Consider the following 27,461-nt stretch of genomic DNA (forward strand, 5'->3'; position numbering starts at 1 on the left):
TCAACCGCAGCTCCGTGTCTGCAGCACTGCCAGAAATACATTTCCTCTTCCATTCACGACCATACCTTCCATAGGCCGGCATATTGGAAACACATTGCCCCCTGTGCACGCGCACACACAGTGTGTGTGTGTGTGTGTGTGTGTGTGTGTGTGTGTTCTTTACTCATTCTTAAGTGTTTATGGCATCAAAACCTCATCCTACAGTACCTAAAAAGGGGCAGTGCACAGTAGCGCAAACACACACACACACACACACACACACACACACACACACACACACACACACACACACACACACACACACACACACACACACACACAGTGTCATTATGATACGTTTAGTTAAACGCTGCATGAAGATGAGATACAACAGAAAACATGTCAAAGGAAATGGGCAAAAATAAAGGGTGCGACATTGGACATCTTCCAGCTATGATTTATGCATAAACCGGTGCATTCGACATTCTCCCTTTCTCCTCCGACGGCAGCGAAGTGCATATTAATATTCATTACCTTAACCATAGCTCGCATTAAATCCAATTTTAGCCAGCATAGCCTCCTGTGCCAATGTTCTGTCTGAGCTAAGTGGAAGCACTTGACACGAGAAACATCTGGTCAAGCAAGCGTTCTCTCTCCTCAAGCTTTGACATCTCCAAAGCAGTGTGATATTTCACAATGACAATATCGTATACCTCTGTCCAGAAACACGGGGGTGCCGCTGTTTAGATAAAGGATCTTTAAAGGATCTGTGTTAACAAAGAAAGACAGAGAAATGGGGCCAGGCATTGAATGTAGGACTTGGCAGCAAGGCAAAAGGGATTTTCTCTTAAGTGAAGTGAAAGTTCAACAACACTTTGTTGTCAACCTCACCCCCGAGGCAGGACTCGTGATAAAGTGACACGGACACATCTACTGTATCCGACGGTTTCAAATATCAGGGCTATGCACGCTACTGTAAAGGCTTCATCATGTTCTAATGTAGACACAGAAATAAACTACTGTACATACCTGAGCCATTGGGTCGGAAATGCATGTACAATTATAATTGCATAACACTTTTATTATGTATATATGTATATATATATATATGCATTACGCTTTATTTTTATATAATCATTTCAAATTATCCATGTCATTCAACAACTCAAACCGCCCCTATCCGTCCCATGTAGATAATTAAAAAAACAGTCACAGATACCTCTCCTGTCATACCCCGACTGTCATCTTCAAAAGGTATACGGATGGAAAACTGCTTTGCGACTCTTCAAAAGACAAGACTTAAAAGAGCAAAGGGAGGTCTTCCTATCCGGGGAGACCTTGAGTTATATGGCCCCCTCTAGCCCATGCACCAAAAGGATCCAGGGCCAGATCTAAGCTAGCGACCTGCACCTGTGTATCCTCTCAGGGACCTGGGGGGGGGGAATACACTGTGCATCCCTCCTGGTCCATTCTTCACTCGTATGCACCGAACTGGCTTCCTGGTTGGGAGAATGTTAGTTGTACCAGGAAGGGAGGGGGGACAGCGTATAGCTCACAGCAAGTAAAGTTAACTTTTCTTTTCTAGAGAACTACTTATTTAACGAGTTTCTGCTTAACCCATTTTTGGCGGGAACCCTTTTTGGTGTTTTAAGCATTCTGTTCTACTTTACCTATTGAAAAATAGCAGATGAAACATAAAATAATGTCACTACTACCACTGGAGAGACTGAAGTATGAAACACAAAATAAGGCAGATGTATTTGTAGAGGTATGGACCCCCTTTTTGGATCATATGGAAGAGCGCATTTGATTCTGTGTAGGACGGAACCCACCTTAACGTGCACACATGCATTATACAACCCATTAGGACGGAACCCACCTTAACGTGCACACATGCATTATACAACCCATTAGGACGGAACCCACCTTAACGTGCACACATGCATTATACAACCCATGTACCACTTGGAAATTATTTTTTATTATTTATTTGTTATTTTCTCTTACTTCTATTTTTTCTCTGTTTCTTCATTGTTGTTTTTATGTAAGTAACTGTCTTGTATGTAAGTCTGCTGTGTTGTCCTTGTGTCTATGTAAAGAAAACCCTAAAAATAAATAATATAAAAAAATAAAAAATAGCAGATCTACAAGCTTATAGCGCGCCACCAAGTGGCACGCTACGAGCTTGTAGGTCTGCTATTTTTGAAAAGTCGTGAAAGTGTGAATCTTTGAATATGAGTGAACATTTTTAACTAAAATATTGGCTTCTGGGGGTCCCTGGAACTACATATTTTGAGATGGGGGGTCCGTGGCCCAATAGAGATAATTCTGGGGGTCCTTGCCATGAAAAAGGTTGAGCACCACTGACATAGAAACATGGGTTTTTCTCAAAAATGTTAGGATTTAGAAGACTTTTTTTAATCGACCTCAGTCCAAAATGGGTTAACAGAAGCTTTTTCTTGTCTTTTTTACCCAGATATCAGAGGAAATGTACACGCGTACGAAAACTAGCGTGAACTCGACGAGGAAAGGAATGTTCTAAAATCTCCCCAAGACAATGACATATGAATTGCTTTGACCATGCGGGCCCCGTGCCGTACGTATGGAATGGTAAGGGCTGTGGTAAAGGTCTGAAAAGTCATTACAAATCATTCAGCCTGTCGGACTGTGTTTATGCGCACCACTTCCAGTACTACCGACTTTAATTTGACTTCCTATTTGAAGGGGGAAAACTGGCGAGGCGGAACGCATTTTCGACAGACACAAAACAGACATGCAAGTCAAAATAAACGCTTCAGAATGAAGTCTGAAAACTGCACCCTGCCTATGCAGTATGTATATATGTGTGTGTGTGTGTGTGTGTGTGTTATGCGTGTGTGGGCGCCAAAAAAGGGGAAGTTTAAGACCAGATTACAGCCATTCCCATTTCCACAGACGTGAATGACAAAAGATTCCAGGAATGATTTCATCAAAACCCGTTTTTCAAAAGAGAACATGACATTCTCGCCCGCAAATTGAAGACAAACCTCTCACTTTGAACACCAGCAGGAAAAGATCATACCCCTGTCTACGCGTTGTCTTGCTGTGTGAGAGCCCCATGCTGGTCGCAAGCGGTGCGTGCAAGGCTGCAAGCATGCGTGCACGACTGCACGTACGTGTGCACACACTCACACACACACACATGCGCGTGCGCGCACACACACACACACACACAGTGAGAAATGCACGAGGACACGTTTTTGAGTACAAAGAGCAAAAACATGTCTGAAGTCATCCAGATGTTTGTAACCCACAGAACCCCCAAGTGAGTCATTAATGCCAATTCAATCATTAGGACGTAGCTGGAAGCTACGTCTAATGTCTAATGCCATATCTAGCCATATCTAGCCCTACTGTATGTCCCTGAGTCATGGGCTTCTCTCTGGGACTCGGAGCCTGAACGATGCCAGACCTGCTAGGCCTGTCAAAATTATTAAATAATCGCCTAATCGCAATTATTTTAGATAATCGCAATTATTGTGTCATAATCGTTTCCACGTTGAAACATCGCGTACAGTAAAAAAGAAAAACCTGAAGTAGCAGATCTACAGCTTTTAGATTACAACGAAATAGCAGCTATTTTCCAATTCAATTCAATTCAAACCATTCAAAAATACTGAATGTCAGTATTTGTTTTATGATATGTGATATTTTTTGTCATATCTGCCCTGTGCATTTTTTTGATTACCAGGCAAACAGAAATATATTCTTCATTCATATTTTCACACTGTTCAATGCCACAAACAATTAAATCATTATAACCGCAATTATTTGTGAGAGTTATTAATCGTCAACTTAAATTTGTAATCGTGATGCCAATCCATATTTCAGAGAGTCCTAGACCAACGATTACCGATGTTTTGAAAGATATTCTGCAAAAACAAAAACCCTCCTTGTATTAGTTTCTAATTTCTATTTAACCCCTTTTGGTGTTAGCACTATGTTATGCTTTAGCTATTGAAAAATAGCAGATCTACAAGCTCATAGCGCGCCACCGAGTGGCGCGCTACGAGCTTGTAGGTCTGCTATTTTTGAAAAATCGAACCACTGACATAGAAACATAGCTTTTTCAGAAAACTGTCAGGATGTAGAAGACATTTTTAGAATCATATGAGCAAACTAGTGAGCAAAACATGCGAGTGTGAATTATTTTCTTTTACACACATAACTGCCGATACCGACGTTGTGAAAAAAGCTAAAATAATGGCCGATGTATCGGCCAGTCCAATATGTCCACCACGCCAGTCAGGTTGTAGCTTGCCATGTGCTGCTGGAATGGCAACAGGGATCATGGTGTTACAGGGGGAAAGCGTACCATGGCTTTGTGCTGGTTTAAAAGCGTCACTTCCCCTAATCCCCTTAATCTGGTGGCTCTTTTAATTCAAACGCTCTGTGATTTCCTTTTAATACACTGTAAAAGGATGGGATACCTCAAGTTAACCTGTCGTGAAAATGCACCGAAAAGCAAAAGGCTTTAGCACCACAATAGGCTTTCGGACAACTAAGCCGCTTCAAAAGTGTTGTACAGATCGAAAGGAATTTGTTGCTTGCGACACTGTAATTAATGACCATGCAGGCATTAGGTGACAACGGAACTTTAAGCAGCTTTGGATAAAGACAATAAGGCACATGACATTATGTACATGTATGATTTTTGGGGAGGGGTTTGCCTTTGTTCACCCGTTACTTTCTCCATTCTCTTGTCATTCTGGGGCGGGGGGGGGAAGCTAGATGTTCTATCGCACAGGTTATGTCAATGATTTTAATTAGTAGGCTATTGTATGAGAGTCTTTGAAGGGTGTGTTGACTTTTAAGGCTCCAACCTGTTCATCCCAAGAAATATTGTTATTATCATTATCTTGCTCCACCAATTAGATTTTTTAAGTAGAGCATTTAAAAAAATACCTAAATGTTTTCTAAACTTTTCATACATTTAAAGATATTAACCCATTTAGGCCTGACATCGAAAAAAAAAACGTTTGCTCTGAAAGAATATATATTCAAAGATCTGTGCCGCATTTTTACGATTTTTCAAAAAAAGCAGACCTACAAGTTCATAGTGCGCCACTTGGTGGCGCGCTATGAGCTTGTAGATCTGCTATTTTTCAATAGCTAAAGTATAACATAATGCTTAGTTAAAACACCAAAAGGGGTTCCCGCCCCAAAATGGGTTAAAAGTGAAATTATCTGCAAACCAAAAATTGTAATCGGATTTACATGCAGACCTATTAAATGCTGGCATGATATATACTATGACGTCAGACTTCTGGGAGTTATCTCGGAGATTGTAAAAATGAATGTCAGTAGTCACCACGGTAGTAATACAGAACTAATTGGACGGTTGGTCACTTAATAAAATAAAAGTAGAGGTGACTCGGGGGGTGGCAGCCGCATAAAACAGATCCCCAAAGATCAGACACAACTAAGGCCCGCCGATTGACCGAGCCTTACAAGCGTAGGGAGTATCTAAGGTCGTCATAGTGACCATGACATCAGCCTCCAAGCCTTTATGTGATGTGTGTCGACCGGAACCACCGCAATAACAAATCCAGTAGTAATCTCCACAGTGACAGAGGACTATATTGGTTCAAAGAAAGGAAGGGAGGGAGGAAAAAAAGGAAAAAGGACCACATCCTCTCAGCATCTGGAGATGTTGTGAGGGAGGGGTGTGAGGGGGGCTGGAGGTTGGAAATGTCAGGGTCTCCACTGACAGTTCCCTGCCTTCAATCCAGTAAGACTCTCGCTCCCAAACCCCGGAGAACAAAAACATGCTTCTTCTTCAGCTCTGAACTTTTACCCTAGAAGTGTGTGTGCGCTCTGAAACACCCACAAACGGCCCGCACATCGCCTCCGCCTTGCCCATATGATTTGCATTCATCTCACAAAAGGGCAGCCTTAAAGCTCTGCAGAATTTGAATACCTGCGGACGTAATTAAAACAAGAGAAAATAATAACAACAGTGGGTACGGTTATAGGAAACGCAAATCCTTTCCAGATATGTTGAGGAGACGCACCATGGGCTTTGCAAATGGCACCAGCATTCTTTGCTAATTCCCAAAGCCCACTGGCACCGGTGCAGAGCGTGAAAGAGATGCATATGTAGCTTTGCTGTCAGGAAATTCTACTGGATCCATACATTGTTTGGACTTAACGCATAATCCTTTCCATTGATAAAATTATGTTGAGTGTGCCTGGCTGGAAGTCCACAAGTACAGAGCTTCGGTGCGCACATGCTTTTTTCCCCCCCATTCTGGTTTTCCTTTAATTTGCAAATCTTGTAATCTAAGCCTAGAGCTGACTGAACCAACTTCTAAACCAGCACGGCTGTAGCGGCCAAGACTCCCAATCTGTTTTCCATTTAAGTGTCAGGACGGCATCCTTTTTGGTGGTTGACAAAAGCTGTTATTTCAAAATGATTATATGCTAAAAATTGTGTGAGGACCTTAGTAAGTTTATGAACCAGCCCAATGGAAAGTACTGTGCCGCGCCCGGAGGCTTTTTTTTCTGTTTGAATGTAGCGTTATTTACCAAACACTTGTGTAGGGGGGGGGGGGGGGCAGGCTGTGCCATTCAGCCAGAGGTCAGGGGCTTTCTGCTTTTCAACACGGGGCATGTTTTCGGCATTAGCGCCGAGCACTGTGCCAAACCGTCAAGAACCCTGCCTGTCTCTGTTTCACCGAGGACATGGCGAAAGCAGAGACAGCGGGCACGCCACGGCCGTCGGAGACAAGCACACATACTGGAGGGGAGGGGAAGGAAGGTGGTCTCCATCAAAGCCTCAGCTGAAGACAGACTTCCTTATTTCATTTCCCCGGGAAGGAAATATCAAGTTAAATTCCGTGCTGCTCTGGAAGAGGAGCAGAAGGAAAAGGGAGTACATAGTAGAGAAAGGAGGAGGTGGAGAAGAGGGCTGGGTATGGAAGACAGACGCCTTTTCGTGGATCCGTCTCTCTTTCCAACGGGTCAGGAATGGTTGTTCCCAGTCCAGAGCTCTGTGGCCTCCCAGGGGACTGGCATGCATCTGTTTAATGTCCCCTCTTAGCCCCGGCATCTGTCCCTGTGAAAGAGTCTCCCCCTTTCACACCCGTGCCACTAAAGCCTAAGTTATACTCCGGCAAAACAGCCATGTCTGTCGCTCAATGAAAATAACAGATTTTCCCAAAACAAATCGGTCTTTCCATTGAGCTCAACAAAAAAAACAATTGGTTTCAAACTGAAAATATTTGCGTAAAGAAAAATGTGTGACGAATATAACTTAGCCTTAACCCATTTTGGACTGAAGTCCTAAAGAAAATCTGAAAAACCCATGCTTCTATGTCAGTGGTGGGACCCCCAGAATTATCTGTATTTGGCCGCAGACCCCCCATCTGAAAATATGTTGTTCCAGGAACCCCCCCAGAAGCTAATATTTTAGTTAAAAATGTTTCGCTCTGAAATATATATTCAAAGATTTGTGCCGCATTTTCACGATTTTTCAAAAATAGCATACCTACAAGCACGTAGCGCGCCACTCGGTGGCGCGCTATGAGCTTGTAGATCTGCTATTTTTGAATAGCTAAAGTATAACATAATGCTTATAGTTAAAACACCAAAAGGGGTTCCCGTTCAGAATGGCTTAAAGCTCCATTGAGTCCATGTCACTGCCCAACTGGGCTCAGCTCCAGTTTGAGCGCGTGTGAAGGGTTCATACGCAGGTGAGGACTATCCTTTGATGCTTCGGGTTATGAGGAGAAGATTACAGGCCTTCACATGGCACTTAGAATGCGTATACCACACAGTCAGCTGCAAACTGCTACTATAAATGTCACCATTATTGAACATTCCATTATAGCACACGAGGGGTACTTTTAGTTTGGATTGTCTCTCGGTTCTCCAACGAGCCACCACCACGCACATCTTTGAGTCCACTGAACAAGGCATCCTCTACGTCTGAAACTGCACCATGTTAGATGCATGGGATGTTCTCCCCATCTCTCACCTGAAACTATGCCATGCCCATGTAATGCTGAATTCAATTATTTGCTTCTGATAAATTGGGTGACATAAGACGTCTGACTAGTTCAAGCCTGTTTCTGACCACAGCATGCTTCTTGTTGGCTGCCACGCTGCCTCGACCTATACCACGGCAGCAAAGAAGCTAGAACTTCTCTCCACATGTTGCAGGTTCTGCCTCCTGACGCAGTGGGCAATGCGTTGAACCTCCCTGCTTTCTTTCTCAAACTATTGTTGCATGTTGCCTCACTGGAAACACTCTGCTAGACCGCTCTCAAAGTGTCCTTGAGTGGGTTCCAAATAAATGGCCCGTATGAGTGTGTGTAACTCTGAGAGTGTACAAATGTTGTACACATGTTGTACAAAAGTTTAAAAAGCCCGGAAGTGCTGTTGGAAGTTAGTTCCAAAATGGTTGCTGTGCATATAACCTATTGGAATGCTGCTGATGCTGCTGCTGGCGTGAGTTCAGATAGTCTAGTCTCACCTGTAACTACACCATGTACTTAACACAATCCATGCTTCCCCTCCAGGCCAGAATGTGGCGCTAGTGCCAGAGAAATCCGCAAAAAAGGCATAACAGACACACAAAATCTCACCTGAAGACCCACAGATATCTAGATGTATGTATCGCTTTTATGAGTACCTGAAGACGCTTCAATATTGTTAATATATATGTCATAAGTCAGAATCCTGGTGGAACAGTTTTGTGCAACTCGTAAACACTGGTGGAACACTGGAACACAACAGCAAATAATATAATAAGATATTTAACTTTATTGTTGTTATTATTCTGATTGAATAATAACATGATGGACTGTCTTTCTGCTTAGTGACAGTTTAGATCAAAGATGTGTGAAAACACACAATGAAACTGCCGACTCCTTGCAGAACAATATACTGTATTACACATCAAAGCAGCACGAAGAGACGCTCACTTGATTGGTTAAAGAATTGAGACATTTTAGCTCAAGCCGCTGCAACTGTACCCTCTGCAACGATCTAAAACAGTGTGTCTTGTGCAAATGTTTGATCTGAACTTTAACACGTTGCCAGTTGAAGCAGAATCATGGGAGTCACACATTGTTCCAATGACACGTTGCCATGTTGAGTAAGAAATATGCTTTTAAGCTGCCAATAGCAATAATATGTCAAAACTTGAATTACCTTGTTATTTGTTTTATTTATCTTGGTATTCAGACAGCCAGCAATGGGTCACACTCTCCCGAAAACAATTTAGTCTCTGTGACACATCTAGGGGCCACAATCTGCATTCAAAGATGTTCCTAGAAGCTTTGTCATTGGTCGGGGAAAAAAACCCGGTCGAAATGACTAACCAATCAGGAAGTAGACAGGCAAATTGACCAATGACAAAGCTATTAGGACAATCTTTGAATGCAGATTGTGGCACCTAGATTGTGTCACAGAAGCAAAAATAATTGAGAGTGTTTTACACATTGCTGGCTGTCTGAATACCAAAAAAATAAAAAGGTAATTAAAATGTTTGACATATTATTGCTTATAGCAGCTTTAACACATATTCTGGATCAACTAATGAATAACTGACGGTACTGACCAGAGGCCAGCAACGAAATACAATGACCAGAGCTAATGGAACTGCTATTTAGTGAGTTGCGGGATATATCAAAACCATAACCACCAAATAAAAAAATGCATATGATGTAGTAGATTACTTTGACACCGTTACATACATAATCAAACGTGGACTAAAGGAGTCCATGACTCCGAGGGACAATACAAATTATGTCAATGTCCTTTAATGAGTGGAATGCTCTGTTCCACCTATAACCATCAGTAAAGAAGAGGCAACTCTCTGCTGTCTCAGATACAACTGTGAAGAAAGGCACCCACTGCTTACAATTCACAAGCAATGACAGCGACGCACACTGGTCGGGCCTGTTGACGCAGTAGACTGATGTAGGTTGCACTGTGCACCGTGTGTACTCACCCAGAGGACCCCGTGCTCTTGCACACCCCCAGGAGAGGCCTCTTGTCAGCGAAGCTGTCCGTCTTCAGAGGACCTGAGTGGGAAGAAGAGCAAGGGAGGAGGGGGGAAGATGAGAGACGGAGCGATAGATCTGCACACAACAAAGAAGGGCATTCTTTAAAAAAAAAAAGAGGCCAGCGCATGTGAGGCCTCTTGTGTCGCCAACCCACCCACTTCACTTTTAACAGGCAGACCACTACCGCAGCAGGAAGCGTGTTGATTACATTACAACTACTGCCCTGTAATCAAATTATGGTCACGGAAAATTTTCAATGGATGGAGAAGATTTTGGGGTTTTTTCCCCCCTTTTCCCCAAAATCGGGCCTTATTTTTCCTATCAACGCAGAAGGCACACACACATCCTCGCCGGCCACAGTATAATGTCAAGTCCACATGAAGACTTTAGAGGGATCAAATGAAATTAGGATGCCAGTGTGTGAGACTCACAGAGAGGAAACTGGAGAAGTTAAGGGGGGAAAAAGAATTGTTTGCTGCACGCAAACCCTCTTTCCCCCATGGCATGGAATGAAAAACAAAAAAAAAGGAGTGAAATCATAAAGCATGACATAAAAGACAATAGAGCAAAGGCTCTAGATGAAATTAAGGAGAAGTAAATGTAGGAGAAATCCCTTCAGAGTTAAAAAGGGGGGTAGGGGATCTTTGTTTTTTTGTTTGTTAGATCTTTAGGTTCCGGCTGGAATTATGGTATAGTTAAAAGCTATAGAGTGCATTTGCATCATTCAAAATGAGTTGAAACCATGTTGCATCAAGTCGACGGATTTGGCCTAATCTTCTCATTCCTGATGACAGGATGGATGCGGGCTGTAGGAAGGGGGGGCTTACACTGAAGAAGATGTTAGCCTTCGGAGGCTTGTAATTTGAGGCTTGACAATAATCAGCATAAGTTCCTGTGGTGTGGCGTGGGTGCAAATGTGATGTCCCTCCACTGGCCCCCGAGCATCACCCGAACATGTTGCTTTCTTCTGTCTTCATAGTTCTGTCATCGGACATCATTACCACGCACGATATTGCGTCGTGATATAAATGTGACGGCTGACTTCGATTAAAATGACACGTTTAGGAAAATAAACGTTTTCGTCTGCTGGGAAAGAAATGTGAGATCTGATGCCTTGGTGAACAGTGGCTTCGTGTGTGCAATGCTGCTGACATCCAAATAGACGTGTGGGTATTGGGTTGGATATTACCGGTACATAGCAGGGCCAAGGACACTGAAGAGGACGTGCTTAGCTGTCATATATTTTTACAGAGAGAGTTTTCAACAATTGGGTAACTTTCAAGGCACCATCTGCCTACATTCCTACAAGTGTATAGCGTTACTCCTGGTCGGCTTCCATTAAATGACCACGAGTGCACGACAAGCTGACGCTCACTAGTTTAGAGCGCCAGATCAGTCAATGTTCAGTTTGTTGTCAAACAAGGCATCTCTAGGGTGATGCGGCACTGATCACTGATTACCCATTTTCCGGAAGAGCTGAGGTTGTAAACTCCACAGTGTTAGATACATAAACTGACTTATACTCCCTTTTGGCGAAAACAAAAGCACCACTTCCTCCTCTATTGTGGGAAAAAAGGAGCGACGCGACTTATTATAATCAACACCTATTTTCAGGACTTTCCAAATCCGCCCACCCACCCAACCGGCTCTCCCCATCGGAGACAATTGGCCCTTTTTAACTGCTCGCCACAGTGCAACACTGTTTGCGCCCTGGCAGATTGCAATCAGTGTCCTCTCCCTCCACTAGTACAATTCATTTTTATTTTCTAGCCGAGAGAATTGCTCCCCTCATGTGTCGAGAGGGAGGAGGAGGGGGGGGGGGGGGGGTATCTGCTGCTTCTTATTACTGTAGTTAGCTTTCATCCGTTTCCAGGGCCCCTCTCAATGCTGTCATTGTGTGTTGTTGAGATCTGCCAAAGAACCGGAACATGGGACAGAGAACAAAAAGTCTGATTTTCTCACCAAAAAGAATGCCACAAGCCAAGCAGGGTTTTTTTTTGTATTTGTTTTTTCGGTGGTGGTGCATTTCACAGCACTGATTGATACCTGCAGTGACACCAAATTCAAACTTCATGCCTGGAGAGGAACTAATTAGCGGAACGAGGAAAATCCAATTGCATCGCAGCTTTCAAGGATGTGACTGTGCTAGAGTTTGTATTAGATAAAACTGTGTGACTGTGTGTGACTGTGTGTGTGTGTGTGTGTGTGTGTGTGTGTGTGTGTGTGTGTGTGTGTGTGTGTGTGTGTGTGTGTGTGTGTGTGTGTGTGAGAGAGAGGGAGAGAGAGAGACACAGACAGACAGACAGACAGACAGACAGACAGACAGACAGACAGACAGACAGACAGACAGACTGACACATGTGGTATAAAAATTAAATGGATAAACAAATTAGGCATGTTGTGTACACAGTCAAATCTTGAATGTTAATTTATATCTGAGGAATGAACCATCAAGTATGAAACCCATGTGCCTCTTTATATGGGCACTATACACTATACACTATACAGTAAAATCCTTTCATAGTGCCGTGAGCACATGGGTTATATTATTCAATTCCACTAAATATAACTAAATATGTATCACATTCCATTGGGTTTCATGTTCTACGGGTAACATTTGCTCTTTCTTTCTGACTGTAGGTTTGGACAATATTATTATTTTTGAGCCCCTCCTATGCCCAGCTTTGTGAGTGTTTGTGTGTACCCCACAGTGATGATTTGATTGGCTGAGCTTGCCCAGGTGTCTGTGTCTGTGTGTACCACAGAATTGAGGATAACAAGTGAGGAGGCCAATTGTGATTGGCCGGAATGTGAGGAGTGTGATTTTTAATATAACGGCGTGGCTTCCCCTGGGGCACAAGTCGGTACTAGGACATCACAGTCTATGATGTCAGAACTATGACAGCATGGAAGTCATGCTGTACTTTGGCCGTAATGACTGTCCACTGTCCAGACAAATAGTTCTGGTTTAATTCTTTCAAATATGAAGGTTCCGAAACTCTCGAGAAAACCCATACCATTTAAAGGGTAAGACCACTTATTTTTTTAGATTTGGGTTGTTTTCTTACCTTATTATGGGCAAACTAGTCCATTCCATGAGTTATTTCGCTGCGTTGTGTTGTTTATTAGCAATTTAAGAAATAAAAACAGTAGCTCATTGACTTCCATTGTAACAGGGGAACAGCTCTCAAAGTAACTCTTTTAGCACATGAACCAACGCAACAAAGGCTGATTCTGACATTTTATGACATCAGGAAAACTCATGCAGATTTTTTATTAAAAAAAAGAAATTGTCTTGTTTTGACTAATTTGTATAGAAAGAAGATCCGGTAGGTATGCCTACGCCGACCGAATCACTGCTGTACGTGTTGAGTAATCTGATTGGACCAAAACTGTACAGTACACCCACTCCTGAAGCGTATTATTGAAATGCTGTGACGTAAACAAATAGATTTGATTTCGTCCGCTTGTCGCTAAAAACATACACAATGGACGTGTTTGAGGGAGACACTTTAGAAGACAATTTAGAAGCTCGTATGCGAGGCTGCAGCTGGGTGCATCTCAAACAGCAAATGGAGATTCGATTACAAACGAAACCTCGCAAGATGTCCCCGCGAGAGTTGGGAACGCCGTAGTACTGCTTCAGTATATCTCCAACCAAAATAGTACCTTCATAAATCTAACTTAAAAGACAAGAATAAAACCGCATGAGTTTTCCTGATGTCATAAACTGTGAGAATCAGCTTTTGTGTGCTAAAAGAATGACTTTGAGAGCTGTTCCCCCGTCACAATGGAAGTCAATGAGTTTTTATTTCTTAAACACAACGGAGCGAAATAACTGATGGAATGGACTATAGTTTGCCCATAATAAGGTAAGAAAACAACTCAAACCTCTACAAAAGTGATCTTACCCTTTAAACTCAGATATCTCTAGCATTTTATTGAAACTCGACAGGACTCCACGGTGACCGGAGTGTACGTGATCTCAGGTCTTAAAAGCTGAGCTGATGTCAGCTGAATCCCGGTGGGAACACAGCTTGTTGCTAACATGGGGGCTCTGTCTGTGTGGCTAATTCCTCTCTCCCCCTCCTCCTCCTGTAAGCTCTGATTGAAAATGATTAGATAAAAACCTTGGCTATGTTTTTCACTGGGCTCTTTCTCTTCCTCGCCTAACCTTTAATAAATGCAATTACCCTTCGTAATACAATGGGACCAAGGAGACAGTTATGATCATGGGGGGAGATAGAGGGAGGGAGGGAGGGGAGGGAGGGATGGGGCAGAGTGGGCCGGGGACAGGGGGGAAAAAGGGGGTGCAGGGGGAGGATGGGGAAAAAAGAACTCACTTGCAGACAGGGTCCGAATTAGCCTAGCTCGCTCCGGATATGAGGGAGATGAACTGTGTGCGCGAGAGGCAGGAATTTAAAGATGAGAGACGTTGAAATGAAAAGAGAGACGCGCCACTGTGAAGACGTTAAATGTGTCGGGTTTCAGGGGTCTGAATGAAAGCGAAGCAGAAAGAGAGATAGCATTATCGGAGGAAGGACGAGTGAGTGTTTCAGCGGAGTCATGGCAGGAGGAAGCCTCTTCACTTCAAGGCATAGGCTGTGGCCAGCTGAGGCCTGGCCAACACTAACGTTAAAAGACTGTCTTTAACATCAGGATGAGAGAGAGAGAGAGAGAGAGAGAGCACCGTGGAAAAGACGGCCTCGTGACTGCAGAGGAACACCGAGTATGAACTCTTTCATTTCACTGTGATAGATCACCCCTCAAAAGAAAAAAAAGGAAAAACACCCCCCCCCCAAAAAAAAACAGAACTGCATTAGCAACTAGCCACACAAAACTTCATTTTATGTGCTTGTCCTTGAATAGAGAACAAAATGTTTGGTCTGAGATTTCTTTTTTTCTTTTTAACTCCAGGGCAAGAAGATTCATGATTCAGATTTAAAAAACGACTTAATGTCAGATGAAAACGCTTGAAAGGCAAAAAGTGCTCCAAAGTGCACAAATCCAACTATGCCATATTCATTTCCAGCACTTTTGCAGATTCTATAAGAAGGTGTGCATGCGTGCGTGCAGCGCTGACACAAGGTAAAAACACTGCAGCTAAGCTTTTCTCTATGTTGTGACATGACAGCGACTTGGGATGTCTTCACACAGTGTGTCGCACACAATGCGCATCACAGAAAAAATAAACACTCCAACGTGAGCCTGTAACATCTGCGAAAACAAGTAGGCTCCTTAAAAAGCAAATCAGAAACCTGCTGTCAAGGGGAGTATGCATGACTATGAGGGGTTTCGGTTGCAATGGGTTGTGAATCATCAATCAGATTTGGAAACGTTAGATCCTACTTGGCTCAAATTCAATGTTAACAGATACAGCTGGTGTGTGTGTGTGTGTGTGTGTGTGTGTGTGTGTGTGTGTGTGTGTGTGTGTGTGTGTGTACTCACTGATATGCGGTGCAGGAAGTATGCGTGCCGCTCTGACCGGTCCGTGGCGCACAGAGAACAACTCCTGGGCCTCTCCAGCAAGCTATAGTGGACACAATACAACAATACAACCGTACAGTCAATGGACATTCACAAACAAATGCACGTAAATGTACCCAAGACTTAAGTTAGATTTAAGTTAAGTTTAAGTTATGATGTTATTTACATCCAACAACCAGTGGTAGAAGTGAAAAATTAAAATAAGAATCCATTCAGAGCTCAGAGCATGCGCTCTGGGCAATAGGCTCCTTCGCCTTTCTACAGAAGCCCCTTTGGGACAAAACACTGTGCAGTGTATTCAGTCATTATGAAAGACAGATGTGTAGGGGGGGGAAAAAGCACACCTGTGTGAAGTGAGTGGTGCAACTCCTGTGTGGGGGTCCCCGGAAGTTCCAGACCCACAGGACGCGGTCCGGTTCCGGCGAGCCGCCCCGCGTCCGAAATGGTTTAGAAATGACAGTAACATGTGTGGGGGGGTCCCTCAACTGTACTGTACTGTACTGTAACACCCCAGATAATGTGTGAGTGTGAGTGTGAGTGTGAGTGTGTGTGATAAATGGTAAATGGTGCATATATATAGCGCCTTTATCCAAGGCGCTTTACAGAGATTGTGCATTCATTTACATTCACCCATTCACACACACATTCATACACCGATGGCAGCGGAAACCATGCAAGGCACCAACTAGCACATCGGGAGCAATTAGGGGTTCAGTGTCTTGCTCAAGGACACTTCGACAGTAACTCTGGGGGAGCCCGGGTTCGAACTGGCAACCTTACGGTTGCCATCCAGGCACTCTACCCCTGAGCCACCGCCGCCCCAGTGTGTGTGTGAGTGAGTGTGTGTGTGTTAGGCTGTGCAACAGTGACACTTGGTTGTGAAAGGTATTTTCGTGCTCAGACAAAGCCAGCCAGGGACACATCTTTTTTTCAGGTGATCAAAATAAGCGATTTAGCGGCATTTTTCACCTGTACCACTCGTTATTGGATATAATAACATCAGATTAAGAAAAATGGTTAATCCAGAATTCTCCTTCCTGCAAACCAGCTCTAGTGTAATGTACACATCTGAATCGTAAACGTGTCATTTAATGCCTTAAAATTAACATGTCAGGTGAAAATGCTAAAATAATTTGAAAACCCTCCACCATCTTACAAGTTTCCAGTTTAGGAGCAATATGCTGTGTCGCTCCCCTGTTAATCAGGAAGATGATGGGAAACGTGTTGACAAAACAGTCGCGTAATGATGTGTTCCATATTGAAATAGGAGCACAGCAGAGTGAGCAGACCATGAAGTTGAAGCATTTAACCGTGGCTTCTCCACAGTCCAATGGCTAAGATAATAAGCTAGTAAGTGCACTAGGTGCTTTCATTCCCTCAGGGACATTATGTGAGGCAGCATTCATGTTTTGGGGGTGAATTGGTCTGTGTTCTCAATTGTTCTCCCAAATTTGTTTACAGTCTTGCAGGTGGCGGCTGCTTTAATGATTGAAACTAGCACAGATTTATTTATTTTTTCAATTTGAACTTGCCTCAGATGACATATGGAACACAGTGGCGTTCTCTTAAAAAGATATAAATATCATAGGAAGTGACAAGGAATGTGCATTTTGTCTGGGGGAAGAGATGTATGACTCCAGTGTGTATGCCGGGAGGACCTTCTAATGCCAAGTTTAAATGTAATCCAGATTAATTATACTGGATACAAGACGCACGTTTAAAACCACTTTCAACAAGCTTACACGTTTCACAATGTAGTGGATGTAGCTATTTTCACTTATGAATTTGGTTAATGCCAGGTGTAAACAGGGGGGGGGGGAGGAGAGCATAGAGGAGTGACATCTTCTCCCCCTCTTTGCAGCAGGGAACAGAGATCACACGAACCGATTGTAAACCTCAAGTTCAAACCACCAGACATCATGCAGCTTCCAAAGCCACATCAGCTCCACAAACTACAGACAAGACAATGCACCCTCTCAGTCTCCCAAACCACATTCATTTGGTCCGACGGCTTGCAAGTAAAGTGTGAAACTGCCTATGGACGATATTATCCCAGGGAGGCGTCAGGCAGAAAGGATAAAAGCCTGGACGGAAGATACAAAAAGAGGTTTTTATGGTTTGTGAATGAAATGGAACGTTGTCTGGCCGAGGTGGCGGCATAGTGGGGGTTTTCAGACAATACTCTGGGTTGAGCCAATACTTTTGAAAGCAACGTTAAAAGAGCTGGGGTTGTCTTGAGGGCAGATTATCTCAGAGAAAGCCAATTGTACGAGGCGTGTGAACAAATCCATAAAAAACTGAGACTACCGAGTTCATGAGCCATTCTGGAGAAGTGTTTGTGATGCAGGGGATCCGTGCATGTTCATCTACAATAGTTGACCAATAGCTGCCGTATTGAGAATTGTTATTGTATTATTAATATTAGTATTATTAGTATTATTTAGAACAATTTAGAAGACATTTTTCTTAACACCTGATTGATTGATTGATTGAAATATGTATTAACAGTTTGTAGAATTACAGTACAGTACAATACAAGCACAAACTCAATACAAAGACTGAGTGGACGACCCAATTAAGCATTACACTTGTTTACAACAGGGTCCACATTGTTCAATTCATCAAAACATTTAGAGACATACAAATAGACACTTCTATGTAATTAAAGAACAGAACAGGAATTCATAAGCAAAAAGGGAAAAGATGGGGTGGGGGGGATTCAGATTTTACAGAGGCCAGTTTCGAATTGCAGCCATCCGTAGGTGCCCTTTGAGGGCGGTTTTGAAGGAGTCAAGGGATTCACATGTCTTAATGACTGTTGGTAGGGCGTTCCACATTTTGGTGGCATAGGAGCGAAAATAATTTAGTCCCTTGTTTGTGCCGAATCTGGGTTTGTTGCACTCCCTCTGGTGTTGTGGGTGTGGACTTAGTTTACGTTAAGGAAGTATTTAGACAGGTACATGGGTATCTTAGTGGTGTATCGAATATTGTGGACCAGACCCATTGCAAGATGCTGTACTCTGTCGTCGACCCTAAGCCATCCCAGCCTGTCAAAGTGGGCAGGGGTGAGGTGGGTTCGGGGGGTGAGGCCAAGTAGGAGTCTGACCAGTTTGTTTTGAGAGGTCTGGAGCCTTGTTTTAAGGGCCTTTGAGGTGCTGTGGTACCAAGAGGTGGATGCATAGTCAAAGAAACCTTGTACGAGGGCTCCTGTTACCCTTGGACTGCCAGTCCCAATTCTTTTGTTTGGGTAACAAATTGGCATATTTTTAATTCATCGTTTTAACATACAAGAAAGATCTGGTGGCTTGAAAAGATGTTTTTTCATTTTTTTTTCATTGAAAGTGTATTCTCTCAAATCGCCACCAGATGGCGGGAAAGCACCATTACGCTGATTATGGCCAAAATAGACGAATCTTCCTAAGTCACTTCCGGTTCAACAATCAACAACATCCTGTAGTATTTTGACCCTAGTCAATAGCTTGGCTGGTCCGGATTGCTAAGCTAATGCTATATTTTTCATAACTAAGTCAAATTAACCTCAAATCAACCCCAAAAGATCGCAAAATATCAAAATTTTTACAGCGACGCACATAGAGACGGCGCGCGTGCACGATAGCGCACGATCACGCGGATTTCGGCAGTTTTTTGGTAAATTACATCCAAATATATTAATATTAGCGAAAAAATTTAAATTTTTTATCTTTTGACCCTGCGATAACTGATATTGATTGTCATTCCGTTTTTTCCGTTAACGGGAGGTTTAGATTTTTAGATTAATTCCGTTTTTTCCGTTAATTGTAGGCCAAGGGTTACGGTCTTCAAGGTGTTTTTGTTGACCAGTGAGGAGATCCTGTAAAGGAATCTTGTTCTTTGATTGACTTTTTTGATTACGTTGGTGGCCATTTTATCACCGGAAAGATTGGCCTCCAGGATGGAACCTAGGTAGGTACAGGGCTCGACAGTGCGACTAGGTACTCGCATTTGCGAGTACCTAGTACCTACTAAAAATATCACTGTGCGACTTGTAAAATTAAATTTGTCGCACAGGTGCGACTACAGGATTTGACCATTCAATCGTGATAAAGACAAGTCTCTGTCTACAGCAAGTGCACCTCACTGTGTTGCTGCTCCACGGAGTGGAGCACGGAGCCTCCGTGCTCTTCCCTGTCAGACAGTGCTTGCTGACTGTCAGCAGCGGCAGTCAGAAAATAAGTCAGAGCGGGATAGCATTAGCATGATAGCACAGAGTCAGAAGGAATTGTTGGACCCCGACACGGCGACACGTTATTTGCAAAGTCTGTTTGTAATGCTCAAAGTTCAAACGTAACTTACTTTTAACCAAACGCGGGTGAAACAGCGTGCAGCCGTGCACGCACACACACATGGAGTGGACGTTTATCAAAAACAACCCTTGCTTAGCGTTTGCTTACAAAAGCGTGTGCCCAGCATAAATGATAATGCGAATGACCGAACTGGCTGGATTACCGTATTAATATCAGTCAGTCAGTCAAAGCCAAGGAGAATGTTACAATACTAATTCACCATCGAGCAGCCTCTGCACTGTCTGAATGTCACACTAACATGACAGAACAGCAGGATAAAAACGGATAGCCTGTCTATCCATCCATGAGCAACATATCTATCTAGCTCTGGTCCATAGCTCTAATGTGTTGCACGTATTAGAGGTATGGAACAGAGCTACTATCGATCTATCTACAAAGTATTAGCATAAAACAAATTGATTATATAGATTATATGAAAACAAACATAACAATGATATCATGATGAATATCACTATTTTGTGATAATTGCTGAAAAGATAGTGATATAATATTTTGACATTATTTTCCACCCCTACCTCATATCACTTCATTAAAGAAAAATCACACCCATGTTAAGTGAGGGGCGCTCTTGTCATCATACATCATCAGATATCATCTCATACTGGCCAATCAGAATGCCTGTTGCCTGTGATTGGTTAGCTGATTTGCTCGTTTACATATGACATACATTTTCCCTTCAATGTCAATGGCGTTTAATTTATGTCATATTTAGCAGAACTTTGACGTAATTTCTCTGTTGATTGTCAATGGCTCATTTTGAGATGTGTGGGGACAAAGGCTGTATATAGGAGGGGCTAGCGCCCCTTAAAAATACATCATTTTTCATCGTGCTCCTAAAATAATTTGTGTTTCAACTTAGGCGCACACATGCTACTTGGAAAAATGCTAAGCGTCGAGCCCTGGGTAGGTAATTTCATTTTTTCGTGTGATAATGTTGTCACCCACTCTAACCAAGAAGCCATCTGCCTTGCTGAGATTACTATTTGATCCGAAGAGAATGGATTCAGTTTTTCCCAGGTGCAAGGATAGTTTGTTATCAGCGAGCCAGGTGCAGATTCTACCGAGTTCAGAGCTGAGGGTCTTTTCAACCTGCAGTTTGTTCCTGTCCGAGACCAGCAGTGCTGAGTCATCTGCGAACAGGAACAAGTTGCAGTCACAAGCTGATGTCATGTCGTTAACATATATTAGGAACAGTAAAGGCCCTAGTATGCTTCCTTGTGGGACGCCACAGCTCACTGGGAGGGGGGGGGGACAGTGTTCCGTTCACCTCCACCATCTGTTCTCTCCCCTCCAGGTAGGATTGCATCCAGCTCACTGATGTGCTATCAAAACCAATAGCTTTAAGCTTGTTAACCAGTATGGAGTGGTTCACGGTGTCAAAAGCCTTTCGGAGGTCCAGCATGACCATGTCGCAGTATTTTCCAGCATCCACCTCGTGTTTGATGTGGTCGCTCAAATAGAGGAGGCATGTGTCAGTGGAGTGGGATGTTCTGAAACCAGATTGGAACTCGTACAGCAATTTATTAGTGGCAAGATACTTTTCAACCTGTCCATAGACTATTTTTTCCATCACTTTCGAGATGGAGCTTAGAATAGAAATAGGGCGGTAGTTTCCGGGTTCTAATTTACTCCCTTTTTTGTACAGGGGGGTTACTTTGGCCAGTTTAAAATCTTGGGGGACCTGTCCCTGTTTAATGGAGAGGTTTACTATGTGGGTGATGACTGGAGCTATGGAAATGGCTGAGTCTCTGAGAAATTTGGAGGGAATATCGTCATGGCCAGTGGCCTTGTGGGGTTGGAGGGCACTCAGTTTTTTAAGTACCTCCTCTGTTGTTACCATTGCCATTTTAAAATCATCTTTACAAACACCTAGGTTTTTGTAAAAGGCTTTGATGTGCTCTACACCAAAACGCCCAGAGTGGGAGGGCAGTTTGTTAACCAGCATTGTTGCAATGTTTGTAAAGAAGATGTTCAAGTGGTTGGTTACATCAAGCTTGTCAGTGATGAGGGTGTTATTCGATTTGATGTTTATGTTAGTAAACCTGGTTTGTAGTTTCTGACCACAGCCTGCCCTAGTTGGTTGTTTAGTAGCTTCCAGAGCTCTCGAGGATTGTTTTTGATTTCCTCGGCTTCATCATTGATAAAGTTACTTTTGGCTGATTTGGTCATGGCAATTACACCGTTTCTTAGCTTGTACCTTAGATTAAAATGTAACCAAAAACTATGTCCACAATATTATATTGCTAGAAGATCTTCGGTAAAGAATGTGAGTGTGATCCATGCCTGGTGGCCACAGCAAATTACTGTGTCTGTCTACACAACATGGATTAAAGCAAGAGAAATGTGCATGACATGAAAAGGGAAAGGGGTCCTCCCACAGGACATTGTGGGCTTTTGAGAGCTCATTTCATTGGTGTGGAAATGTCGCTGTAAGATCAGAAATAAAACTGGCAAAGAGGCAATTTTTGAGAATCATTCTGTAGTAATATAATGAATTAAAATGTTCACCAAAATAAGCTGCATAAAAATGACACATAAACAATACGTATTAGTCTATGGGCCAAGATCCCATATTTAACAAACCGGTATCATCTGGGTGGCTTGTGATTGTTTTTTTTTTATCTATGGAGGGGTGCCCTGGGTGTAGCGGCTGCAGCCATCGCTGAGGTGTCACATCAAGTTGACCTCGACACCTCAGCACTGATTGCCTACATGGCCTACAGGGCACCGCTCCATGGATTCGTCAATCACATCCCTAGATTGTGATTTTTATATGATAGACCTATAGCTTATTAGTGTTTTCACCTCTTAGTGAAGTAATGGACTGTCTATTACACAGTGATATTTAAGCCATCACTGGTAGCTTGTATTGAGTTGCTTACCCAGCACATGAGGAGTTCTTCCGAGTGGGAACAGAGTGCATTATGGGATTGGGATTAAATTCCTCCCCCCTTAGTTCAGTGTCTCCATGGTCAAATTTGACCAGCCTGTTTCAACTGTCTTATGCTCTCCTCGTCAACATGGTATATCTCTGATCTTGTGCTACACATAAACAATCCAGCTTCATCAGCTCATAAACTTGCCTTGACCTCAGAGAACACAACTTTTTCTAAATCCTAAATATAGTGTTTTTTTAATAAATTGTATCTGATTGCGCAAGAAAAACTATTATTATTATTATTATTACTAATTCTCCACTGCACGCAAAGTGCTTCTGGACATTGAGTGAACTTGACCTGCTGTGTCACACGGATGTCTAATGATGCATTTATGTACTGTAGCACCTTTATCCAATAAAACATACTGTAGATTGTGCCCATTCACAGTTTCACACACACACAGTCATACACCGATGGTGGAGGGAACCATGCAGGGCACCAACCTGTTCAACAGGAGCAATTAGTGGTCACTTTGACGCCAACTAGGAACTTGCCCCTCTACACCTGAGCCACTGCCGCCCCCGTGTGTGTGTGTGTGTGTGTGTGTGTGTGTCATGAACTTGCCTTGACCTCAAGTGCTGCAAATAGAGATTTATTTTCCTCTTTTGATCTGATTGCTGCATCTAATCGACACCTGTGGTGTCTCGCCTCCACTGCTCGCAATGGATGTGACGCAATTAAGACACATTGTGTGGCCTTAGGCCACACAATGTGCTATAATTGAGCAATTTCACCTGCTGTGATACATATTTTGAATGATGTATGACAAATATTTTTGTGTGTGTGTGTGTGTGTGTGTGTGGCACACACAGAGACTGCTATTACAGTCTATCGCCACAAGATGGCCCCTTTCGCTATTGTAATGTCTCGTCAGTCATGTTCGCCTGTCTTGTCCCTCTCTGCCTACCGTAGTGTATACTGTAGCAGTGTAGCCCCCAGGAACAGGCAAACAGCGTTGTCCGCAGTACGGCGACCGGTTTGCCGGTTTTGACGGATGAAACCTTAATGAAATCATTAAACCGTATTAAACCGCGAAACCGAAATATCGCACAACCTTATCACACACAGTGAAACTCTAGAGAGATGCCCCCTCAGCCAGCTGGCCCTGGAACTCCGGGCACAAACATAAATAGAGCCACGAGATAGAAAACCCATTGGACTAAACCAAATTATAAAAGAGCAAAAGGAAACGAGAGAAGACAGACTATGCACCCACTGCACACAAAATGAAGTGGAAACCGAGCTACACTTCCTAACCATCTGTCCATTGTACCAAGACATCAGAGACACATACTTCCCACAGATTACAACCACACACAGAGATTTTGAAAACATGACCAATGACAAAAAACTCCCATATCTGCTGGGTGAAGTACAACAATGTGCAAACACAGCAGCAAGATTTGTCAGTTGCTGTGATAGGAGAAGGATATCAAATGGAACACAACCACCCTAAAGACTAATCATTGTGTATATTCCTGCACTATACTTGCATCGAGTGATCTTGGTACATATGTAGAAGTTGATCTATTGAAGATTCTGACCTTCAAAGTACATAATTTTTGTTTTGATTGTTCTTTCTGCTTTGGCAATGTAAACGTATGTTTTCTCATGCCAATAAAGCCCTTTGAATTGAATTGCAACCACCGCTAAGAGTTTTAACTTCACTCTGTTGTAGAACTGTATTCACTCTAATTAACCAATACTGTACATCATTATTTTGCTATGATTCCATGCTTTCATAGAAAGAAAATGACACAATGACGTTCTAATTCATTCTAATAAAAGTATAGTCACATTTTGCCTTTCAATAAATGAAAGGCAACACAACAGACTAGACTAGAGTGACATACATTAGGATATGTTCTATTGTGATATGGCATAAGTGGTATATAAAAATATAAAGATCGGAACGGGAAAGATCGGTATGTCTCAAAATCAAATAATCAGAATCAGATCAGGGGGCAAGAAACCGTTATTGGGACATCCCTAATTATTGCCGAAAATAAGCTCTAGGGCAGATAACAGTTCATGATACTTACTGTACACATTTTTTAGATAAGCAAGATAAGTCACAGAAGGATCTTTTTTTCACCAGAAGTAAAAAGCTGGTTATTAGGAGATCCCAGATGTATATGTCCATATATGGGTATAACGGTCGGATTGGTCAGACGAGACGAGATCTATATCATATCCCTATTTGATATGACCTGCTGTAACACACACACACAGAGCAGCAGCTCACTGCGGTCAAAGGGGTAAACCGACATCATGCTTTGTGGGGTAACTGGCTTTAGACATTTTCGTCACCGCTAAACCCCTTATCCCTAAACTTCTTAGCCTTTTTTTTATATTTTGAATTTTTTTTTTTGAATTGTTCAACTAGCCAAACTACATTGACATGTTGTGAGCTTGTAGACTGGCCATTTTAACTATTCAAAAATGTTTTTCAAAATAGTTAAAAAAAGGCAAAGAAGTTTAGGGATAAGGGGTTTAGCGGTGACGGAAACGGAGCCCTAGGGCACCTGGGGTAAACAACACATCAACATACAAGTATATACTCATAAACGTCATAAAGTACCGATATCATTATCATCGTAGAGATAAAACTTGACATGGGCTGAAAAGCTTAAGACTCCACCATGGTCACATCAGACAATGGGGGGGGGGGGGGGGGGGTCTAGGACAAAGAACGATTTGTTCACACTGTAAGAAAAATAATCTATTCCAACTGCGTTGGAATGGGCTTTTGATGGAGAGACAGAGGCGACAGAGGAAGGGGGTACGATACGAGGGAGAGAGGGTTGGCGGTTTGACGCACCGAGCCAAACCGCAAAGTAAAAAGCTACCAAGCACAGAATATAAAGGTCCCCAGTGGCATTGCAATGCAAACGAGCTGCCTACTCTCTTCTCTGTGACACAGCCAACACTAGGGCAGGGAGAGAGTGAGGGGGTTGAGGGGGGGGGGGGGGGGTAATGCCAAGCAGGCAGCAGAGCTGTCCAGGACACAAGACAAGACAAACTGATCATGTCTCCATCGTCCGACTTGTTGAACAGAAGCACTGCGGGCGAGCATGAGTGTGCCAAGAGATATTAAAATCACTGAACATCCAACATCTTTCCTTGATCACAACATCCGGTGAGAACTTAAGATCAGACGCTGAAGCTATCGTACAAATCTGCTGCAAGCAAATAAATATTGAGCCATTTTGGGGGCGGGAACCACTTTTAGTGTTTTAAGCATTATGTCATGCTTTAGCGGGTGAAACATAGCTCTAGGTAGATATAGGTCTGCTATTGAGTACCACTGACATAGAAACATAGGATTTTCAGAAAACTTTTAGGATTTTTAGGAGATTTAAAGAATCGTTATTATTGTTTCCGTGGCTCAAGTATATTATATATACTGTACCTGTGCCACACTGCCACCGATATCCTACCGTCACACGGCAGAACCAAGTTCAAACCAGGTCGTATGAACAGGATTTAAAATAAACTTTTGAAGTTGACACTAACAGAAACAGTTGCTCCATCAAGGGAGGAGTTTAAAGGTCTTTACAACAGTAGAGAATAATAGCCATAAAGCCGTTTAATGGATGCCTGTGTCATCTCTCCACGCACCCGGCTTTATATCTGAGAATCAAGCCAGGATGTTAGGTCAATGGCCTGCGTGATTCTCTGGTACGTGTAATAGTGCATTGTGTTAAGCGCTGAATGCCCCACTTTTGTCCTTCGTTTTTGCGTTAAATTACAGTGAAACATGCATTATCACATTACCAGTGCTCTAATCTGCGTGTTTTAAGTCCATAAACCCATCTGACGGGATGATCGCTCTTTTGTGCAATTAGTAGCCTTTTCAAAGTGGCGGATTTGGAGGCATGTTTTTATTAAAAGTGCTCCGGCTCCAGCGGTGGCAGATTAACAAGAGCATTGCACACAGTGACAGGTTAAAGAAACGCCACTTCCCCGGAATAAACCGGAGTGAGGGATTCCTATACAGGACAAATGGAGCTGGTGCACGAGGGAATAATGGAATTTAGCAGATTGAAACAAACAAGAGTGAGGGGAGGGAGTGGCGGGGGCTGGTGAGGTAAATGCGTCCAGCTATTGTACATTACCCGGTGGCTCATCCTGACCTTACAAGGCTCATGTGTGACATCAACGGCCATCAACAACCTTCCCCACCATTACATTAGTGTCCCATTGTATGCAATATGCCAAATTGCTTCTTTCTTTTTTTCTTTCATTTTATTCATTTCAATTTGTGCGTCGGATGTTTTTGTGTAATCGCAGTGTCTGCTGTTGTGTTTTAATCTCTCTCTGATGTTAATGCTCTAAGCTGTGAACCAGTGATATCTGGGCCATATTCACAAGTGAGTACACGCACACACATAGTCACACACACACACACACACGCACACGCACACACTCAGCTGGGAATATTCGGGTGGATATAGATGGAGAGGGTCAACTACTTAGGCGACGGCGGAAAGTGCTTTCCGGGATCCTAAAATAAACAGGTGCTTACGCAAATGCCATTGATTTGGGACTCCATTTAAAAAAAGGCACAGCAGAAAGCATGTGCGTTGGAAGAAAACTATTCTATTGGCTATTGAGCCGCGACGACAGACAGTTCAAACTCCTCCAACACACTGGGGGGG

At 42.9% G+C, this 27,461-nt stretch overlaps 1 protein-coding gene across 2 annotated transcripts in view; it reads right to left on the minus strand.

Moving 5' to 3' along the window:
* bcas3 (BCAS3 microtubule associated cell migration factor) overlaps positions 1-27,461 on the minus strand; it is a 361,222-nt gene that overhangs the window by 322,217 nt on the left and 11,544 nt on the right. For both annotated transcript variants that reach the window (XM_083772661.1, XM_083772660.1), the window contains exons 6-7: positions 15,480-15,561; positions 9,977-10,049 (exon numbers count right to left, since the gene is read on the minus strand). In XM_083772661.1, the coding sequence (XP_083628787.1) occupies positions 9,977-10,049; positions 15,480-15,561 (155 nt within the window). The remainder of the gene's footprint in view (positions 1-9,976; positions 10,050-15,479; positions 15,562-27,461) is intronic.

The sequence above is a fragment of the Protomyctophum parallelum genome, assembly GCF_964188405.1.
Source record: "Protomyctophum parallelum genome assembly, chromosome: 9".
Classification (NCBI taxonomy): domain Eukaryota; kingdom Metazoa; phylum Chordata; class Actinopteri; order Myctophiformes; family Myctophidae; genus Protomyctophum; species Protomyctophum parallelum.